The following is a 20,216-nucleotide window of genomic DNA, read 5'->3' on the forward strand; positions in this document are numbered from 1 at the left end:
TTCAAAAGACTTTGGAGTACAGACTTTAGACAAAAGAAGCCTGAGGTAATAGCTTTCTTCCTCAGATAGATGAGCTGTATTTATTCAGCCTATAGAATCTCCCTTATCTCTAATTTTTTAGCATTTTTCATCAGCTAACCAGACAAAATGGTCTGAAAATTGAGCATATGTGCAATTTAGCTCTTGTGCAACTGCATCTATTCTATTCATATAGAAAAATTCAGTCAGCATTGTCTTCCTATTTTTTGGATTTTTGACTATGCTATTTAAATTTTCATGTTTCTTGAAATGAACTGGCTGAAAATTTGGAAGATGCAGTTGTAGGTGAATCACAGCTAGTTTAATTTCTCCCATGAAAAATGGAAATAGTCTCCAAACAACCTCAGGCAGCGAAACCCACCGAGCTGCCTGATATTGCTGAATTTCATCAATCTGATTGTTTGGATTATCAGAATTGATATGAAAACTGATTCGATCATGACCTTTGCAGATATACTTGTAAATATATTTGACAGCCTGAATTGTTGTGCAGATTTCAACATTAATGTGGCAATTGAACTTAGCAAGTAAATAAGCATTCTAAGGAACAACCCATCTATTATCAAGCTTTTGTTTTCTGACTTTAATTTTAACACCATTGTTCCTTTTTCGATATTTTGGATAGGAATCTAGTGTCTGAATTGTTTGCTTAGAGAACTCTTTTGGATAAGAATTTTTGCAGCAGCCATGCTTAGTCATGCAAACATTTGATGGGTTTAACACACTACAAGGGCCATACATCATGTGTTTTTTAACCATTCTGTACAGGTGTAGATATTTTGTTTTATCTGAAATTTCTGCATTGACAATTTTATCATATTCATCAAGGATGAACATTTTGTGCTGAGACTTTAAGATTAAAAGAAAATGAGCATGTGGCAAGTCTCTTTTTTGAAATTCTATCACATATGTATAGGCTGCCACTTCTCCAAAAATATTTTTCTCTAAAAGTTCATTCTTTAATTCTTTTAGTTTAGCACGAAAGACGCTTACAACCAAATCTAGTCGATTTTGGGCTTCCTCTATTGGCAGTAAATGTTCTTTTATTTCCAGCCAATTGGGATTGCAAGTCATGGTCAAGAAATATCCGGCTTGCCAAATTTTTGGACCAAAGTCATTGCATCTATGTATTTTCTTCTCATATTTCTTGGTCCTCCAATAAAGTTAGTTGGTAAAAATACTCTTTGACCAACATTTGTTGGCCGGACTTCACCAGCACTTATTGAGTCTACTATGCCTTGTAAGAACTCTTTTCTAAATTCTTCTTGCTGGGTTCTCAAATAATCTAATCATTGTGATTCAAGTTTAACATACATATCAACAACATATTGCTGAAATAGCCTACCAAAGTGCAATAAGAAATATTCATCGTCATTTTTCTTTTGCAATTTATAGACATAGTATTCATGAATGGAAATGAAATTAGGATCGCCATCTATTCCTACCATTACTGGTTGAAGGAATTTAGAAAGAGGGTTAATGAGACTGGCATGCTAAAGTTAATAGAACACAAATGGAAAAGATTTATTCTACTTACAGTCTTGTTCCATTTGTATTAACTCTTCAGCAATAGAAGCATTCATTGGAGAAATGGAAATTTGAGCATCTCTTTTCCTAGTCTTTTTTTGTGCAGCTTTTTCCTTATTTTTTAATCCCTTGATGTCAACCAGGTTCACCAAAAGGAAGCAAAAGAGGGTATTGCAGAGGGTTATAACAGCCATAGTAATATTTGATATTGTATGAATGACCACCATGGGTGTACACTCAAATATCTCGACGACTTGTTTCTCCATTTTCTTCTTCTTCTACCCATAAAGCAGCAACTTGAGACATTGTAGGCTTATTAAATACTCTTTGGTCCAAACCAAGGTGTGTTCATAAAACAATGTGATAAGTATCAAGGTTATGAACCTCCCTTAAGCTGTGGAAGAATCTAGCATAGGGATTTTGCTGCATGACATTCATGATTTTCTGGAGAATACTCTCAGTTAATCTTGGGTAGGCATCTAATCGATTTGCTAATTCATTTTCACTATCATGAAAATAGAATTGCAAAATTTTTGAGGTCTCTAAATCATTGATGAAATGATAAACCTGACCTTGCACTCTAAAAGTATAAATGCCTTTATTTCTCTTAGCCAAATTTTTATCATATTTTATTCCAAAGGAAGTGAAAGCAAAGATGTTATTAATTGTTCTAATACAGGTCCTAAACAGTTGAGCTTTCTTAGGCGATGAGGTTAGAAGTTCTTTTAGAACAACTGGGATTGAATTGCTAGATAAAACAACATCCCCATTAGAACAACAAAAATTTGTTGTTTCATCAGCAATTTTTTTTGCACCATAATGGGGACAGTTTGGTTGGCGAGGAAGTATATCGGCAATAGCAGGAATGTGATTTAAGACCTCCCAACCTATTTTTGGCGTTCTTGCTATAATCGACAAGAAAAAGATATTTACTTTTTCATTTTGTGTAGCACAAGCCAGTAGAAATTAAAAAATTGAAACTAGTAAGACATTAAAAAGTTTACAAAACCTGTATGCTTTCTCTTAGGCTTTACTTGGCTTGATTGGGGGTATGTCTCTATCTATTCCTTCAGTGTTTGCTACTGAAACTGGATAGAATATAGTATAAGTTAAAGACTAAGGTGTGGGAGGTTAAAGGTTTATGTTTATGTGAAAGGTTTATCTAAGGTTAAAGGTTTTCATACCATACTAAAGGTTTGGAAAACACTGTTTGTAAAAAGATAATCATTCTAGTAGCCAAGTGAATTGTTCTAAATGTTAAAAGGCATGAAAAATGTATAAAATTAATTTTATAGTTTATAAAATGATAAGTTAGAGTAATTGATTTAATTCTAAAATTGAAGTCATAGGAAACTGAAGTTTAGAAAAAATGGCTTTAAAAGACAAAATGAGTTTAAAATATAATTACATAATATTTTTTATGTTATGGACCTGTTTTGGTTCTTTTTTTTTTTTCCGGAAACGTTAGAAGGTTGTATTGATAAACTTTGTAAACTACAGAAGTATGGGCAAAGGCCCAATACACCTATACATCGTGTACACAGACACAGAGGAAGCTAGCGCTCCTCATCTAATGGAATGCTTGTAGCATATGAACTAATCTGTCTAAGTCTATCATGTTGTTCATCTGGAACCAGATAAAAGGAGCATTGTACAAACATGGAGCTTAGTCTATCAATCTCCTCCACCTGAGCGAACAACCTGATATCTTTAGCTTTTCCTGACCTGAGTTGTCTTAGCAACTGTTGGTCTGTGATTCCTACTCTTATATGGGACCACTGTTTTGCTCTTGCTTTCGCCATGGCCAGTTTTAAAGCTTCTGCATAATCCAGTAGCCATTGTCCCGCGCTCCGCTCTCTCATAGCCCATATAGCTTTTTCCTGACCATTGCTGTCATTTGCCATTACTCCAATCCCCACCACCTGTCTTTCCTTCTTGACAGTAACAGCTACTTGTACATCAATGCCCTCCCCCTCAACTGTGTTGTGTTCTGACTCGTCCACAGCATCAAAAGTTTCTGTAATGCTCTCTTTCCTGATCCCTTCCATAGCTTCCCGATGTTCCATCCATTCTTGCATTGCTTTTTGTATTACTTGTAAAGGTAGCTTGTTCTTTTCCTTGAAGACTCTTTCATTTCTCGCTTTCCACAGTTGCCATAAGATATTAGCAGTCAGGCATATGTGCTCCAACCCTCCTTGCCTAGCTCTTGCACCTAGCAGGGCACTCCACCATCTCCTAAAGCATCCCCTTTGGTCAGCTACCCCTTCCCACTGTACAGGTGATATGTTCCACACTTGTTCTGCATTCTTACAGTGGAAGAGTAGGTGTTCCACCGTTTCCTCTCCTTCTCCACAACCTGTACATATAGGCTCACCCAGCTTAGTTCTGTCATAGATAAGTTCTCTAACTGGTAACGCATTGTTCATGCATTTCCAGATAAAGACCTTAATCTTTTGTTTGACATTCAAGTTCCACAGATGTTTCCACCCCATTCTGCCCCCTAAACTCCCGTTTGGGTTCTCCAGACTTCCCCTGCTACTGGTATCCTGAACTTCCTTGTTTGCCATTTCCTTATATGCAGATCTCACAGTATATTGTCCACTCCCACTATGGATCCAAAAATTGCTACCCTCTCTCCCTGTCTAGCTTATAGGAATCTTCAGTATCTTCCCTGCATCTTCACTGTTGAAAGTGATAAAAACCACTGGTCTATTCCATCTGAAGTTGGAAATCAACTGGTCCACAGTGCTGATGTTGCACTTTTGTGGCCGTACTGTTGTTGGCTGCCCTTTTGGAGTTTCAGGTATCCATTTGTCGTCCCATACCTTTGTACTCCTCCCATTTCCTATCTTCCTCCTTATACCTTCCTCCACCTCCTCTCTTACTCCCATAATGCTCTGCCATATCCAGGAGGCTGTTTTAGGTACTTTGCTTCTGAGTAGTGACTCGTTGGGGTAATACTTAGTTTTGAGAACCTTACTCACTAAAAGATTTGGTTTGGTTAAGAGTCTCCACACCTGTTTCCCCAGCAATGCTCTGTTAAATCTCTGCAGGTCTTTGAAACCCAACCCTTCATTCTCCTTTTCCTGATCCAACTTCTTCCAAGAACACCAATGCAGTTTGCTTTTTCCATCTTTCTCACCCCACCAGAATCTAGCCATACTGGAACTAATGTATTTACACAGCTTAGAAGACAATTTAAAACATGACATAGCATAGGTGGGCATCGCCATAGTCACTGCCTTAAGTAGCACCTCCTTCCCAGCAGCACTCAGAAATTTGTTTTTCCAGGAGTTTATTCTTTTCTGGCAATTATCCTTCACAAAACCAAACACCTGTTCCTTAGTTCTAGTGACCACTATTGGTAGACCAAGGTACTTCCCTTGACTGACTTTTTGTATTTTCCCCAACTCTTTACATATATCATCTTGCTTAGCACTGGACATATTTTTACTAAAAAAGACAGATGATTTCTCTAAATTGATCATTTGACCTGAGCCTTCCTCGTATCTCTTCAGCAAGTACATTAGCTCCTTAGCCTGACTGGACTCAGCTTTACAAAATATTAGAGAATCATCAGCAAAAAATAAATGAGAGATTGACGGTCCTCTTCTGCTGATCGTCATTCCAGTGATTTTCTTGCCATCTTCAGCTCTCTTAAGTAGATTTGACAGCCCTTCAGAGCACAAAAGGAATAGATAAGGTGACAAGGGGTCACCTTGTCTTATCCCCCTTTGAGGAGTAACCAAGCCTCTGTGATCCCCATTTATATTGAAGGAATATGTAACTGTGGTGATACAGCTTATGATCCATTTGATCCACTTGTTGCAAAAAACCATTTTTTCCATGATTGCCTCCAAAAACCTCCATTCCACCCTGTCGTATGCTTTGGACATGTCCAACTTTAAAGCCATAAGTCCTGCATTTCCTTGCCTTTTGTTTTTCAGATGGTGCAAAAATTCATGTGAAAGAATCACATTGTCTAGTATCTGTCTTCCTGGAACAAAAGCAGCTTGATTTTTGCTTATACAGAGGTTCAAAACATTTTTCAGTCTATTGGCAAGGATTTTGGAAATCATTTTGTAAAGCACATTGCAAAGACTGATGGGTCTATATTGCTTCATATCAGTGGGATTATCAACTTTAGGAATTAGAGAGATGACTGTGTTATTTATAGCTTTAAGCATGAGGCTTGAATGAAAGAAACTTTGAATCGCCTGTACCACGTCATCTTTAATGAAATACTAGAATTTTTGAAAAAATAGGGGAGACATTCCATCTGGGCCAGGAGCTTTATTGGGGTGCATTGAGAACAAAGCTTTCTTAACTTCTTTTTCCTCTACAGGTTTGGTTAGGTTGTTATTCATTTGGTCAGTGATAGAGTGTGGAATTCCATGAAGTATTTCCTCTAAACACTGAGCACCAGAGCTAGTGAATAAACCTTGATAATACTCCTCCACTTCAACCCCTATTTCTTGTTCATTTAAGGTCCATGTCCCATGACCTCGTTGTAAATTCAGAATCTTGTTCCTTTTCCTTCTACCTTTGGTGCATGCATGGAAATATTGGGTATTCCTGTCTCCTTCTCTTAACCAACTCACTCTAGCCTTTTGGCTCCAATACACCTTCTCATCCTCATAGGCTTTTTTCAGTTGATTTTTCAAGTCCAGTGATCTCTCTCTTTTGTCCTGGTACGCCCCTTTTCTTAGCTCTTCCAATTGGTGTTTCAAATCCTCAATTCTCCTCCTCGAGTTTCCTTGGAACTTATTCCTCCACTTTAGAAGCTCTATCCTGCAGTTGACAATCTTCTTTTTAACTTTGAACATCCTGGATCCACCGCTGCCCAACCTCCAGGCTCTTTCCACCACTTGTTTCATGCCTTCCCTCTGAAGCCATCGTTTATCAAAAGAGAACCTTTTCTTCTTTTTTCCTTGGGGAGGGCATGAATCAATTAAAAGCATGCTATGGTCAGACCCTATGTTTTCCACATGCTTACACTGAGCTCTATCAAAAACATGGAACCAGCTTGCATTACACAAAGCCCTGTCCAGTCTCTCTTTGACTTCCCCATTCCTGTCCCAATTATTAGACCATGTCCAGGGGTTTCCAACAAAACCAATGTCCACCAGATTGTTGGATTCAATGAAGTTCCTAAAATCTCTAAAGGTCCATTCCTCTCTCACTCTACCACCCCACTTTTCATCATTAGAAGTGATATCATTGAAATCACCCGTGATAATCCACTTATCACCCCACAGTCTGCTGCGGTCCTTAACAACTCTCCATTGTTCCTTTCTGATCACAACATCACAACTAGCATACAGTCCTATAAACCACCAGTCATAGCATACAGTCTTGTTGGGACTCATTGTCCCTCAGATGAGCTTCTAGTGTGAAGGCTGACTCGAGAACTTGTATCATAGTAACTTCCTTTCTCCACATCAAGGTCATTCCTCCTGCCCTATTCATAGCTTCCACTACCTTGCTCTCCTCAAAACCTAGCTTCTGCCTAACACTCTCCATAAACTTAGCTTTATTCTTAGTCTCACTCAGGAACAAAATATTGGGGGAGAGGAGGTTGTTAGCCTCCTTCAGCTGGGGAATTGTCAAGGGGCTCCCTACACCTTGGCAATTCCACACCAGCACTCTCATTTGTCTTGGGGAGACCAGAGTTGGCTGGCCTCCACCCCCTCAAAAAGCGACATATTCCCTCCTATACCTTCACACTGCTTATACCTCTTCAAGCTTATTCCAGAAGGCTCTAAATCCTCCATTTCCACCTCTGTCTGACTACCTTTCCTCTTCCTAGGAGATTCATCTGTTGCCTTATTACCATCCAGTTCTCTTAGAGGACGCCTCCCTCTACCCTGTGGTTTAAAAAGCTTTTTACCTCCCCTTACTTGTCTAGTACTTCGAACCAGCTGTTGCTCACCTGAATCAGTTTCCATATGTACAGTTTCCTCTATATTTCCCCCCTCCTTGTTCTCCTGTACTGGCACTATATCCTTTTGGCTTTCCCCTCCTATTTGGATGGAGATGACCTTATCTATGATCTCCACTCTCGCTGGAAAGTTACTCTTAGCCAGTTCCTCAACCCCTTCTCCAACCCCCATAGGCCTCCCACCTACTCCTGGAGAAATAAGTACTGGTAGTTCCCTTGACGTGCTTCCTAGGTCTCCTTACTCATTGTCTTTCCCTTGGGTCTGATTCTGCCCATTCTGTGTTCCTTCTACTCCTACCCGGGAGCTTTTAACCATTCCTTGTTCATTATTTTCCTTGTTGGTGGCTATCTTGCACTCATCCCCACTTCTGACATCCATTACTTGCAAGTTCTCCCCCTCCTCTGTTTCCTTCAATCCTCCACCCCCTTTAGGAACTAACTCACCATTTCTGAAACCCCAGACACTCCTTCCAGATGTGAATCTTTTTTTCTGTATGGACTTTTTGTGGTGAACTTTTTCCCCAGCCTACTCTTATCCATGGTCCATACTAGTTGTCCGTTTTATCCTTCCCCACTCCCATCTCCTTTTTGCAGCTCCTTTCACTATGTCCCACTATCCCACACTTATAGCAAAATTCCGGACACCTTTCATATTTGAAGGATAACCACTTAGTGTGTCCATTAAGGTTGACTGTGGTACCCCTCAACAAAGGTTTAGAGATGTCTGCATTCACTAAAATTTTTAGGTGCCTCCCTTCCTTGCTGCCAGTTTGAGGAACTATTACTTCTCTTGCTCCTTTGAAGACCATCCCTATCTTCCTCCCTACGTCCTTTGATATCCAATGCACAGGTAAGTTCCATACTTGGATCCACAATGGTGCAATTCTGAAGGCCCTATCATCTTCCTCTATCCCTTCCGTCCATTTGTTCATCACCAGCACTTGGTTATCGAACATCCAAGGCCCTCCTCCTAAGATCCTTTCCCTCTCTTTTTCCGAAGGTAAGAAGAACTGAAACAGATTGGATCCAAGTTCCATAATCCTCAGTTCCTTTGGGTACCCCCAAGCAGTGTTAACAAAATTTTTTACTCCCACATAGTTAGCCACTTTCTCCCCCACAATCTTCCCAACCATACTTGTCTGACATTCTTTAATGGTTGTATCCACATCTCCAAGGTCTAGTGCAGCACCTCCTAACTCCTCTTCAGACAGCTCAAACTTCCTTAATATATCTGCCAACTCTTCCGCCATCGTTTCAGAGGAAATACTTATGGATTCTCACACTGAAAACCTAACCAAGGACTAAAAAACAACCCAAGAAAACAATATAGAAAAAAGAAAAGAAAAAGACGTTCCCACCAAAGCTGCTTGTAGGAAGCTAGGAACTAAAACCAGAATTAATGCACCATCATGTGCAAGAAACTGTGACAAAGGTTTTAAAGCTACCTGACCTCTGCATTTACTCCACTTAACTCTTCAGCTGGAGCATACGTTATGGATGCCTGGGCAGAGGATTCAACTCCAGAGCCTCCTGGTGCATGCTGGAATACGTACAAGAACCAGAATCTTCGTCAATAAACTTTGCAATTACTTTGTCCGAACTAGAGTCTGTGGGAATCAAGTTTGGATTTTAGCAATGGTGTTGAATTCCTGAGTTTTGCCGGGATTTGAGATTTTTGGAATTTGAAAACTTTTGAACTCCCACCAATGGGGGGAAAAGCTCTCAAAGAGAGAGAAAGGTGCTCTCAAAGAGAGAGAAAGGCCACCTGTTTTGGTTCTCATTAAATAGAAGTCATATACTTTTACAGAAATTAAAAATGGTTAACTTGGAAAATATGCAGAATTTAGTGAATATAATGATATGAAAAAAATGGTGGTATCAAATTGTATGAGTTGGTTTGACTTTAATAGCAGATTATTGGGGGTAATTAAGTGAAGAACCTGTAGATTCATATTGAATTGATTGTGGTTGCACAATACCCACTGCAGGGATGTCAACAATTATAGAAGGATGAAGTTGAGATTTGGCAGGCGCACTTTCAGATGCCTTTTTTTTGGCACCTTTTATGTTTTAGTATCACAAATCTCTGCCTTCTATTATTTGTTGCAATAGGATTTTTTGTTGCCAAGAGTTCAGATGGTGCATTGACAAATGAATGCACCATATTTGAACTTGTAAACAGCAAAGTAGATGGACTCACAGGTTGAGTCATACCAGACTCAATAGAGTGAGTCACAAACCTAGAGGAGCTAGCATTTTCAGCTTCTATTTAATCTGTTTCATGCATATAATGCATCTAAGATATTTGAGTTTCTAATATAAGATGGTCCTCTTTGTTACAGTCTATACTAGAAGACACAAGCGCTGCAAATCCAAATGATGCATTCATGGATGCTTCTGTGTCATTTAAATTGGCTGGTAGGATAGAATGGACATTCGGAGGTCTAAGAAGAAATGGCTGATGTGATTCCAGAGATATGGAATGAAGCAAGCTATCTCTTTGAGATTTTTTGCTTCTATATCTCATAACTTTTTGGCTTCTATTATTTCTTATAGTGAGAAATTGATTTTCTAGAAGTGGAGTGATCTGCTCATGGATAGCTGGCTGCTATTTGGGCCTACAAGAAGCAAATGAGGCACATTAATTACATTTGAGGTTCCCAGAACACGAAGCCGCGACAGCCTATCTAAGAAAAGAATAGAAAGATGCTAATCCATCAAGCTAATATATAAGAAAAGAAAGATGCTAATCCATCAAGCTAGACATGATAGAATAGCTAAAAGAACTTCTCTAAGATAATGACTGACCATCAGACATCTTGATCACTATTTAGCCAACCATATAATTGCTCTATATTTTACGGCTGTTTATATACTCTTATGCAAACAATATCAGACAATCAAATAAACAGAAAACAACTACAGAATAAAGGTAAAACCAACTGAACACATGACTAATTAACTTAAAGGAATTAAGCATAAAGAGCCACCAAAGTCTAATAACAAAAGCATAAAAAATCTTGAACTGAGGAGACATATAGCTAACTAAAGATTTTTTGTAAAAAGGAAAGCAAAACTTATTTATATAATATAAAAGTCAAACTGAAGCATTAGACATACCTAGCAACAGTAACAATAAATTAGAGAGGGAAACGTACAAAGCTCTGCGTCTAGGATGAAGTGTAGATTATCCAAGCAACAAAACACAAGGAAAAAGAGATATCAGGGAAAGAACAAGGACAAAAAGGAGCAAAGAAAAATAGTAAATAGTAATTCCTACATTAGTTTGCTATATGAACTGTTGCACTATAAAGTTGTAATCAGTGAACACATAGAAGTTCTAGTCATTGAATCTTGACAGCAAACTATATGGTTGTCTAAAGAATGTCAAAGATGCTAAATAGCTGCATACATAATTCGAACTTTAGAAGCAATACAACAAGAGCAATGACTCACTAATAAACAAAACAAAGTAATTTTAATAGGATATCATTAGACAGCTAAAACCACAACTGAGCCGAATGCCAAGTTAATAGCCTTCATTTTCCTTTAGAAATATTTATTACATTTCATGCCTTTGGAGCCCAGCTTTTGGCTAGACTACAACAAGTAGCACCATTCAAATCTCCGTTCTTAAGAAGTAATTTTCAGGCTTTTCATTATCCTAAGGTTGCGTCTAGATTAAACAAAATAGCAAGCATATCACATGCAACTTGGGATAAAACAGGCACAATAACCTAAGTTGCTTAACTGATGGTCATATAAAGGAGTGAACGAGCTTTGCCTAAAAGGGTTACAATGAATAACAACCGAAGAATGCTCTATATACAATATCCTTAAGAAGTAGCCATCAGGTTTTTCATTGCCCTAGACAAGTCTAGACTAAATGAAACAGCTAAAAATGCACACATTAAGTAATCAATTAGAAACAAGAAATACAAAGTCTTAAGTTGCTTAACCAATAGTCACTTAGATGACTAAACAAGCTTTGCCAATAACAACCTCTCTGCATTGACCTTAAAGTTCTCTAAAAAATAGATAATCACTCCTATTTCTCATTTAGAACAATAGCAGGTCACATATCTCATATATGTATATTGTAAGAAAAACTATCTTAGGTTCTGCACAACTTCTCATTTTTATGTGTTACCAAATTGTCCATTGTGATTAAAGAGAAAAGCACTAACAGCAAGAGGTTGAAATTAGTTAAAAAGGAACTTGTCATGTAATAATAACTTTAGCATAGCAGCCACAGCCCCAAAATCAGCACAAGCAAAAGTTTGTCTCACAAAATATATTGGAATAATGACTTTGGCTCACAAAATCTGTTATTGATGTCCATTACTACAATTTTTTTTCTAGTGTATATAGCAATTTGACTGTTTGATAGAACATTGATTATATGCAAACCAATAGGATAGCTCAGTTGGCCAGAATCATATCAGCAAATGGATCTCTTCTTTTTGTAGGTATGCCACTAATAATATATTGCTTCAGGAATTCACCAAATTTCAAAATAAGGATTATTGAATTGAATTGGGAGCTGGATTGATATCTTCACTTTTGACTTATTTTTTAGGTGAATGGGTAGCTGAATGGGTTGCAGCAGCACAATTCCAAGTGTATGGGTGAGCAACATTTGGACAGGCTCATTAGACTCTTAAAAATGTGATCAACCACTGGAGTGGATGATCAAGAATGTTTACATCTAGCTTTAAGGTTTTACCAATTTTCTCCTTTATTTATTATGCTTTATTTGCAAAAACAGCATGACTGTCAATATTAACACAATCACTTGCTCAAATAAACAACCATTTGTTTCACAAAAGATCACACAAAACAAATAGCACCAGTACACTTAAAATAAATGAAGCAAAAACTGAAGAAAAACTACTCAAAAGAAAAAGGAAAGGTGAAATTTCACTTATGAAAATATAGTCACATAAATGAAGAAAAGATGTTCATAGATTCAACAAAGACAACAAACTGACCTTCAAGTTAAAGGATTCCTTGACTGATGATATGAATCACAACAAAAAAAACCTATCAATTGAAGCATATGTGTATATTAGAATTTATTAAGCGGCGGCGGGGTCTTGCGAGATTCTTTAGGAAGGCCTATAGTGGCTTTCTCTGCGTGCTTTGGTAAGAGGTTGAGCTTCCACGCGGAGGCCCTTGCTTTGCTAACTAGACTTCAGTTGTGTGTGGAGAAGGGGTTCACCAGGGTGGAGATTCAATCAGATTCCTAGGTATTGGTGGGAATACTTCAGCGTCGGTTCAGATGCCCGTGGCGGATCCGGAACGAGGTGGATCAAATCTGGGAGCTGGTAGCAGACGTAGCTCGAATTTCTCATTGCTTCAGAGAAGCGAACCGAGTGGCAGATATTCTTGCCAATGTGGGTGTCTCTCATCAGCACCAGCCTTGTGTTATCTATGAACATATTCACACGTTCCCAAAGTTGGCAAGGGGGGAGGTTGGTCTAGACAGGTTGGGCATGTCATCAATTAGGAGGATAAGAGGGGCAAGTGTGCCAGTAAGGCGTGGTGGGCAAACTTTGTAGTTCTGGCTCTTTTGTTTGATGCATTAAATAAATAAAAACATTTATATTTAAAAAAAATTCTGTTTATTATTCATACGTGAAAAATTTGACAAAAAAAGGGAAAGATTTTTTCTCACCAAAGAGACTCCAAAGAAGAAGGTGTAAAGACCAGGATGCTTCTTTTTGCAGTTCATAAGGCACAGGAGCCAGCACCATGCACTGATAAATACCTCTATTCCATTTTTTGATTTCGTAATTCACTGAAAAAGCAACAGGCTAAATGAATAGGAAAGCAATTTCTTATCATAACCGAAATAAGGAAAATATCATATCTGAAAAGATATTTCTCATCATAATCGTACGGCTGATGAGAATTGAATAGAAAGCATGATTTGAGCCGAAAATTTAATGGCAAAGCTGATGAGAATAGAATGCCATACCTAATCTAATAAAAAGTTCCCAATTTCCCTCCTTTGAAGTACAATTATCACGTAAGTGCCCAACAATTCTTACAACATGAAATCAATATAGAGATGGGTTAATTTGATATTAGAGAAAGAGGAAAACACGGGAAATGTAAGCAAGAGTAGTTCACCTGCTCCCAATTTGCCTCCTTTGAAGTACAAACACCATGTGAGTGACCAACAATCCCTGCAATATGAAATCAAATGTCTGCAGGAGTAGCAGTTGACTACTAGCTAGAAGAAGGAACTCACAAAACTCATCTCCCAAATCATGTAAAAATCTAAACTTTTTGGTCAGAATAGACGTTTCGAATTGGGTTTAGTAGAATAGGCGCTTGGAATTGGATTTGCTCAGAATAGGCGCGACGAATTTTTGCTCAGAATAGCTATCTGGTAGAGAGAAAGGAAGAAAAGGCTTCAACAGCAATTTGAAAAAGACACGGTTCAATGCCAAAAGAAAGAAAAGGCTTCAGGCAATTTGCAAGAAATATTTGACTTTGCCACTTGTCAGAAAAATTAAGAAACCACGTGGCAAAAGAAAAGGAAAGCACTAATGAAAAAGAAACGATTCAATGCCAAAAGAAAGAGAAGGCTATGGACAATTTGCAAGAAATATTTGACCTTGCCACTTGTCAAATAATTAAGAAGTCACTTGGCAAAAGAAAAGGAAAGCACTAAATCTTAATCCTTTCTTACTAGAGGTTTTCTGGCAGTGCAAGGCACAGCCAATGCCCAATATATTGTGTCGAAAATATTGAAAAATTTCCTGGTATTCTCATTTCTCTGAACAATGATATGTAAATTCTTGCCAAGTTGTATGTAGTGTCCATGCAAATGCATAACTCGTAGAACTGAAGCATTGAAGTAATTGTTAACTTAATTGGTTTGCTAATTAAGCTGCTTAATGGGCGAGACCATAGTGGTAAAATTCACTAAAAATTTTATGAGGAAGACATTAATTTTTGCTCTTATATTTTAGACATCAATCAATTACTTCTCATATTGGCTGCCAAGAAAGGACCTTAAGAAGGGATGTAAATCTTATGTCATTCTGGACCATAATGAAGTGTTTGCATACTTCCACATAAACCACGAAGAGTCCGGACAAAGGAGCCCATATGCAATATGAAAAATAAACATGAATGAAGAACACAATAAACGTAAATTAATTAAGTCACAGCACACAGTCTTTCTTTCCCACATTTTTACAATAGTTTGTACAGCTCCAACAAGAATTAGGAGTGAAAAAAAAAATTCAAATCTTGGGCTAGTTCAACCATCTTGGACTTTAAATTATCTAATATGCATAATAAAGATAGCTAAACAACACCGCAACAAATTAACTGAATCGTAGAAGAATAGTTCATAACTTCACAAACACTTCGAAATCCCTTCCAACCCCAAATGTTTGATGCCAACACGTCACGTTCATTCCAGTCCCAAACGCTGCCATGCAGACAATGGTTTTTGTGTAGCACTTTGAAATTCCTTTAGAGAGTCCTAACAATGTCAGCATTGATATTAAAAGGTCATTTTTAGTCATTGCTAGTTTCCTAGGAACTCCAACAGGAATGATCACAAGACGCATGCAAGTGAGGGTATTTGTTGGGCAACACCAAAATACCAGTACCTTGCACACTGGTTTTACAAAACAGTAATGCTAACTTTAATATCACTTAATAATACTCTGCTAGTCAAGTGGCACACATGAAATTTTAAGATGTATCTCAATTAGCTAGGACTATCTACTTGAAATCAAGAAAAGAAATAACGTCAAAGAATCAATTCATTCACTCACCAACTAAAGGTAAATCAAACCATAATAAATAGCATTTTAAGAACCACAAACACAAATATTTAAATTGTAAAATATTACCTTCGAGCAAAACAAAATCACTTAACTTTAATCAAAGTTTTAACAAAGAACGAAATCTCAAGGTTAGCATGAAACTATCTTCGACCAAGCCTCGGCTGGCTCGAATAGTTCGTCTATCCTTGGAACCTAGCCGAAACCAAACCCTGAGATATCCAATCTCTCAATAGATGATATCTCTCAACAAAGTACTCACCCCAACAGCACACAACACAGGGGGTTCAACTCAAGTTGTGTAATCACCCCAACAGCACACTGCAAAAGGGTGTTACTCAGCACAAAGCATGTATTCTCACATATTGAGTCAACAACAGAGAATGGGCTTAAGTCGAGTGAGATAAAGTACACCCTCGCCTAAGTACCCATTCAACATATACAAATCACATCGACAATTCATCATATAAACAAATTCAATTACTCACTCAAAATAGTTAGCGCGCAAATCAAGGCACTTTATACGGGTCCACCGACTCCGTCCAGTTCGTCACTGCCTGTGACAGAAGATTATACTCAACAATTAGTCAACCGACCATCACAAATGGAAGTAAGGACTAAAACGGCCAAAACGGCAAAAACGGCAAAGAAATGCATGTGCGCGTGCGCGGAAATGAAAACTGTATAAAAATGGGTTACACGGTTTTGACAATAACCAGAGATGTGGTTATCTGATCAAGGTGTACGGGATAGCGTCTCGAAGCTAAGACAAAGGGTTACAACTTTCATGAAAACAACTCAACCCAGTTTTTAGTGGATCTAGGTCGAATTTGCAAATTACAGAACCAGAACTCCAAAGGCTGGTTTATACCTCTAGTGAAAATTTGGGCAGCATGTCCTTTGTGTTTACCTATTTTCCAGCCATTTATGCCTTCATTATTTTTCTCAATTCAGTCCCAAAATCCCACACAATCAATTTTACTACCATAGTCTTTCAATTAGGCTCCAAAATCATCCATTTATAACACAAGTCTAATAAAACAACCAAAAATCAATTTTTGAAGACAAAAGCTAAACATCAGATTTGACATCTTATAGAATTTTAGCCACAACTGGAGCTATGTTTATCGGATTGGGGTACACTTTATACCGTTGCAAAGCTAAGACAGAGAACTACAAGTCTCATGAAGACATCAACAACCAATTCATTCATTGTAAATATCAAAATGTGCAATCACCGAGAAGACAGAAAACTGTCCACAAAACAGGGCATTTGGCAGTCAGGGGTATTTCTATTGTTTCACATGATACAGTGCTCCGATTGAGTTGAAATTTTGCAAAAAGCTATATAACATCATTTCCTACAACTTTCATGTTTTGACCTAAGCCTAATTAGGCCTCTAGCATGGAACAATTAAACAGGTCAGAAGCTAAACAGGTTAGTTTCAATTTCTGGAATTTGAACTTTTCCTCTAGAATTTCATATCTAATAAGCATTCAATCATCAAAACCAACAATTACTAACTCTATAACATCCATTACTAGATAAATAACTATAATCAAGGCTGAAAATGTAAACCCTAGCTAATTATTCCACTATCTCATGCAAAACTCACTAATTAACCGTCATAACCCAAGATTAAGAGTTTCTATCCAAACTTAATCAAGATTAAGGAAGAGGGAAAGGATAAGCAGCCATGATACCTTCCTAGGATGCTTGTAGGAGAAGACCACAACCTTTCCTTCCAAAATTTTGCCACACAAAGCTTTAATCTTCCCCAAAGAGTAACTTATATGGAGTGGTTTGCAAGATTTATGGTTGGAGTTCAAGATTGAGCAAGAAAATTGATTAGTGAAGATGAAGTTTCCCCTCCCTTTTCTCCCTCTATGGTTCAGCCAGCCTTGAAGAAGAATGAAGATGATTCTAGTCCAAATTAGATATTTAGCAAAGGTAAGAAATTGGTCAAAGTCCAACTTCCATAGGTTCATGACACTTGGCTTTTCTTTTCTAGACTTTTCTCTTATTTCTTTTGGTCAAAAATTGTGGCTAATTTAAAAGATATTTTAAGGTTAATTAGCTGAAATGAAACAAGGCTATTAAGGTAATAAGGTAGTAGTCAAGTGGTGTACTCACTCGGTAACAAACGGTACCCGTCGGTTCCAACCGTTTTTCTTTAACTCGCACGTACTAGGGTTTTCATTTATAATTCACTATCTTATGATTATTACTTCTAATCACACACTTTTTATTATCTAAACGTTACTCTTAATCACCAAATTTAGTACACACCTCGTACCGATTACTCACGCTACGAAAAAACGTAAAAACCTTAGTTTACCCTAACGATGAATGAAAAGGGAAAACTCTTAATTCTATTCTTTATTCCAACCACTGGGGAGGTAAATGAATAGTATAGCTATTATAAAATAATTTAATCAAAATAAAAGGGTTGAAGAAAATATGAGGGATTTTACAACTCCATAGATCACCAACTTAATGTAATCCACAAGTTTAATTACACCTCATTAATTTACTAACCACCCAACCGTTATAGTTACCTATCCTCTTGCGTACCAATGATTAATTACCTAGCCAACCTCTAATTGTCTTCTAGTATCTTGTAATATAATATCCCTTAACACAGAACTCCAACTAGTTATCAAACATTATCGCACATACCGCACTAGCGGGTCCCACGTCCAATATACACTACCAATATCACACGAACTAACTTATATCGAGAAAATGTCTTGGAACTTAACTCCCTTCTAAAAATAGCTAAAAAAAATTCATTCTAGAAACTGTATGCACGGAATTAAAATAATGGCTAGAAAATAAGAAAACTTTCGGGTTCTCACACTCTCTCTTCTTACACAAAATCCGGGGTGTCACAGTTCTATTTTCTAGCAATCCTGTATGTGCTTTGAAAATGCACTCCTAAGTTCAATTTTAGTGGGAAATTTAATATTTTCAAAATGTAAGTGATAAATATGCATTTTGGAGTGATTTAAGTCTGTTTTATTTTTAGTTTTGGTTTTTTTACTTATTTTTATAGCTAATTAACTAGGATTCAAGTGAAAGTATGCATTTTGTGGTCTAAGTGTAACAATGATGAAAACTTCATATTTTTGTATGTTTCAATGATTCAATCATCAATTGGAGTGAATTAAGAAAATATTTGAATGAGTGTTGATGATTTGAAGTGATTTAAAGATGAGATGAAGTGCAAAGATAAAATGCAATCAAGTATAAAAGAAAGGGAGCTTGATAGTATTGATACCTGTTGGTATTTTGGCTATATCTCAAGTTACAAAGCTCCAAATTCAATGATTCTTGAAGCATTAGAAAGTTAACTCAAAAAGATATGATTTTGTCATGTTTTAAAAAAAATCTAGTTCAGCTTCCATCATCGAGAAAATATCAGTTGAAATTGGGATAAAAACAAAGCAAAGTTGAAGACTGGCCAGAAATGAGAAAAGCTGAAATAAGGCAAAACGTGGAGCAATACCCGAGCTCAAGCCCGTGATTTCTTGCTCACATATTCTTCAATTGCAGTTGCAACTTGCTCATTAACTTGTTCTACATTCAAACAGCTTTTCCAGCTATTCTCCAGCTCAGAATTTCAGCTGTAGCTATAAAGAAAAGTGTAGAGACTTCAAGAAATAATTTTTGGTGATTTCAAGAGACAACGTTGCCAACTAGAAACAACTCATCTTCAACTTGAATTCTTCTATAAATAGAGGCCTTGGAGAATATTTGCATAACTTTGGAAGGCTAGAGACACTACTAAAAATGTAGTCTTCACTAGTTTTTCTTAATTCATTAGTTTAGTTTATTAGTATAGTATAGTTAATGTAGTTTTTTCTTCTCGTACTTATAGTTAGATTCGGGGGAAGAATTAATGATCACGATTGAGAGCTTGTAACTTATGATAAGAGTGACTTCTCTCCTATCACTTTTTCTTTTGTATTTGAATTCATGTTTAACTATACGACAAGTATGATTTTTTCTTTCATTCTTTTCATGTTTGGCTAAAGTTTATGTCTAGCGTTATGGATGAACTTTCTATATCTTGTTTATGATATTTACTTGGTTATTCGATGATATTATTTTGAGCAAGTTATTTAGCATTTTTTGTTTATCTAATCATGATTAATTGACTAGTAATTATGATAATCTTAAGGTGTTAAGTTTGGAATGAGAGTTGAAATTTGACACTGGTTCAAAGAAGTGTTAAACCTAGGGAGTACACTCATAAGAGTAGAGGTGCACATTTGTGGCTTTAGTAACTTGCTTCATATAATTTCATAGAAGAATGAGCTTGTAGTTAATATCATAACCACGAGAGTAGGTATGAATTAGCTACAAGTATAATTGATTTACTATGAGAGTAGGTTTCATATACATTAAGAAATTACACCATAATTAGCCAAGATAATAATATTCAATTAACCGATAATTTCACTTGCAAGAGTAGTTAGGCATTTCATACTTCTAGGAGTTTTCTATTATTATTTATATTACTTTTATCTCATATTTATATTGTAGATTTAATTTTTTGCACTTCTGATAATCTAAAAATAAGAAAGGAGTTCGAAAACCATCGGTAATTGACAATATCAGTGCTAAGAACAACTTTATTAGTTCAGACATTTTTACTTGCTTTTTTGTTTTTGTTGTGTCAAGTGTCTTGTTTGTTATGTTTAGTGTTTTGTCAAGTCTTTTATTGTGTTTAGTGTCTTGTTTTTGATTTGTGTCTTTTAAGCTATTCTTCTTGACTAATCTTACTTTTGAGATTATTTAAAAGCATTTTTAGGTTATAAGGAGGATAGTAAACAAAAAAGGATAAAAGTTTGAGAGAAGGAAGTTCGGCAATGGACTATACTTTTCACAACTA

The 20,216-nt window shown here is 36.9% G+C and overlaps 1 protein-coding gene across 1 annotated transcript; it reads right to left on the reverse strand.

Moving 5' to 3' along the window:
• Positions 1–3,122: 3,122 nt before the first annotated feature.
• On the reverse strand, positions 3,123–4,133 carry LOC113700861 (uncharacterized). The gene has a single exon (XM_027221295.2). It carries the CDS (start codon positions 4,131–4,133, stop codon positions 3,123–3,125), a length of 1,011 nt encoding a protein of 336 aa, XP_027077096.2.
• Between the last annotated feature and the right edge of the window lie 16,083 nt (positions 4,134–20,216).

This window comes from Coffea arabica, chromosome 7e (genome assembly GCF_036785885.1).
Source record: "Coffea arabica cultivar ET-39 chromosome 7e, Coffea Arabica ET-39 HiFi, whole genome shotgun sequence".
Taxonomy (NCBI): domain Eukaryota; kingdom Viridiplantae; phylum Streptophyta; class Magnoliopsida; order Gentianales; family Rubiaceae; genus Coffea; species Coffea arabica.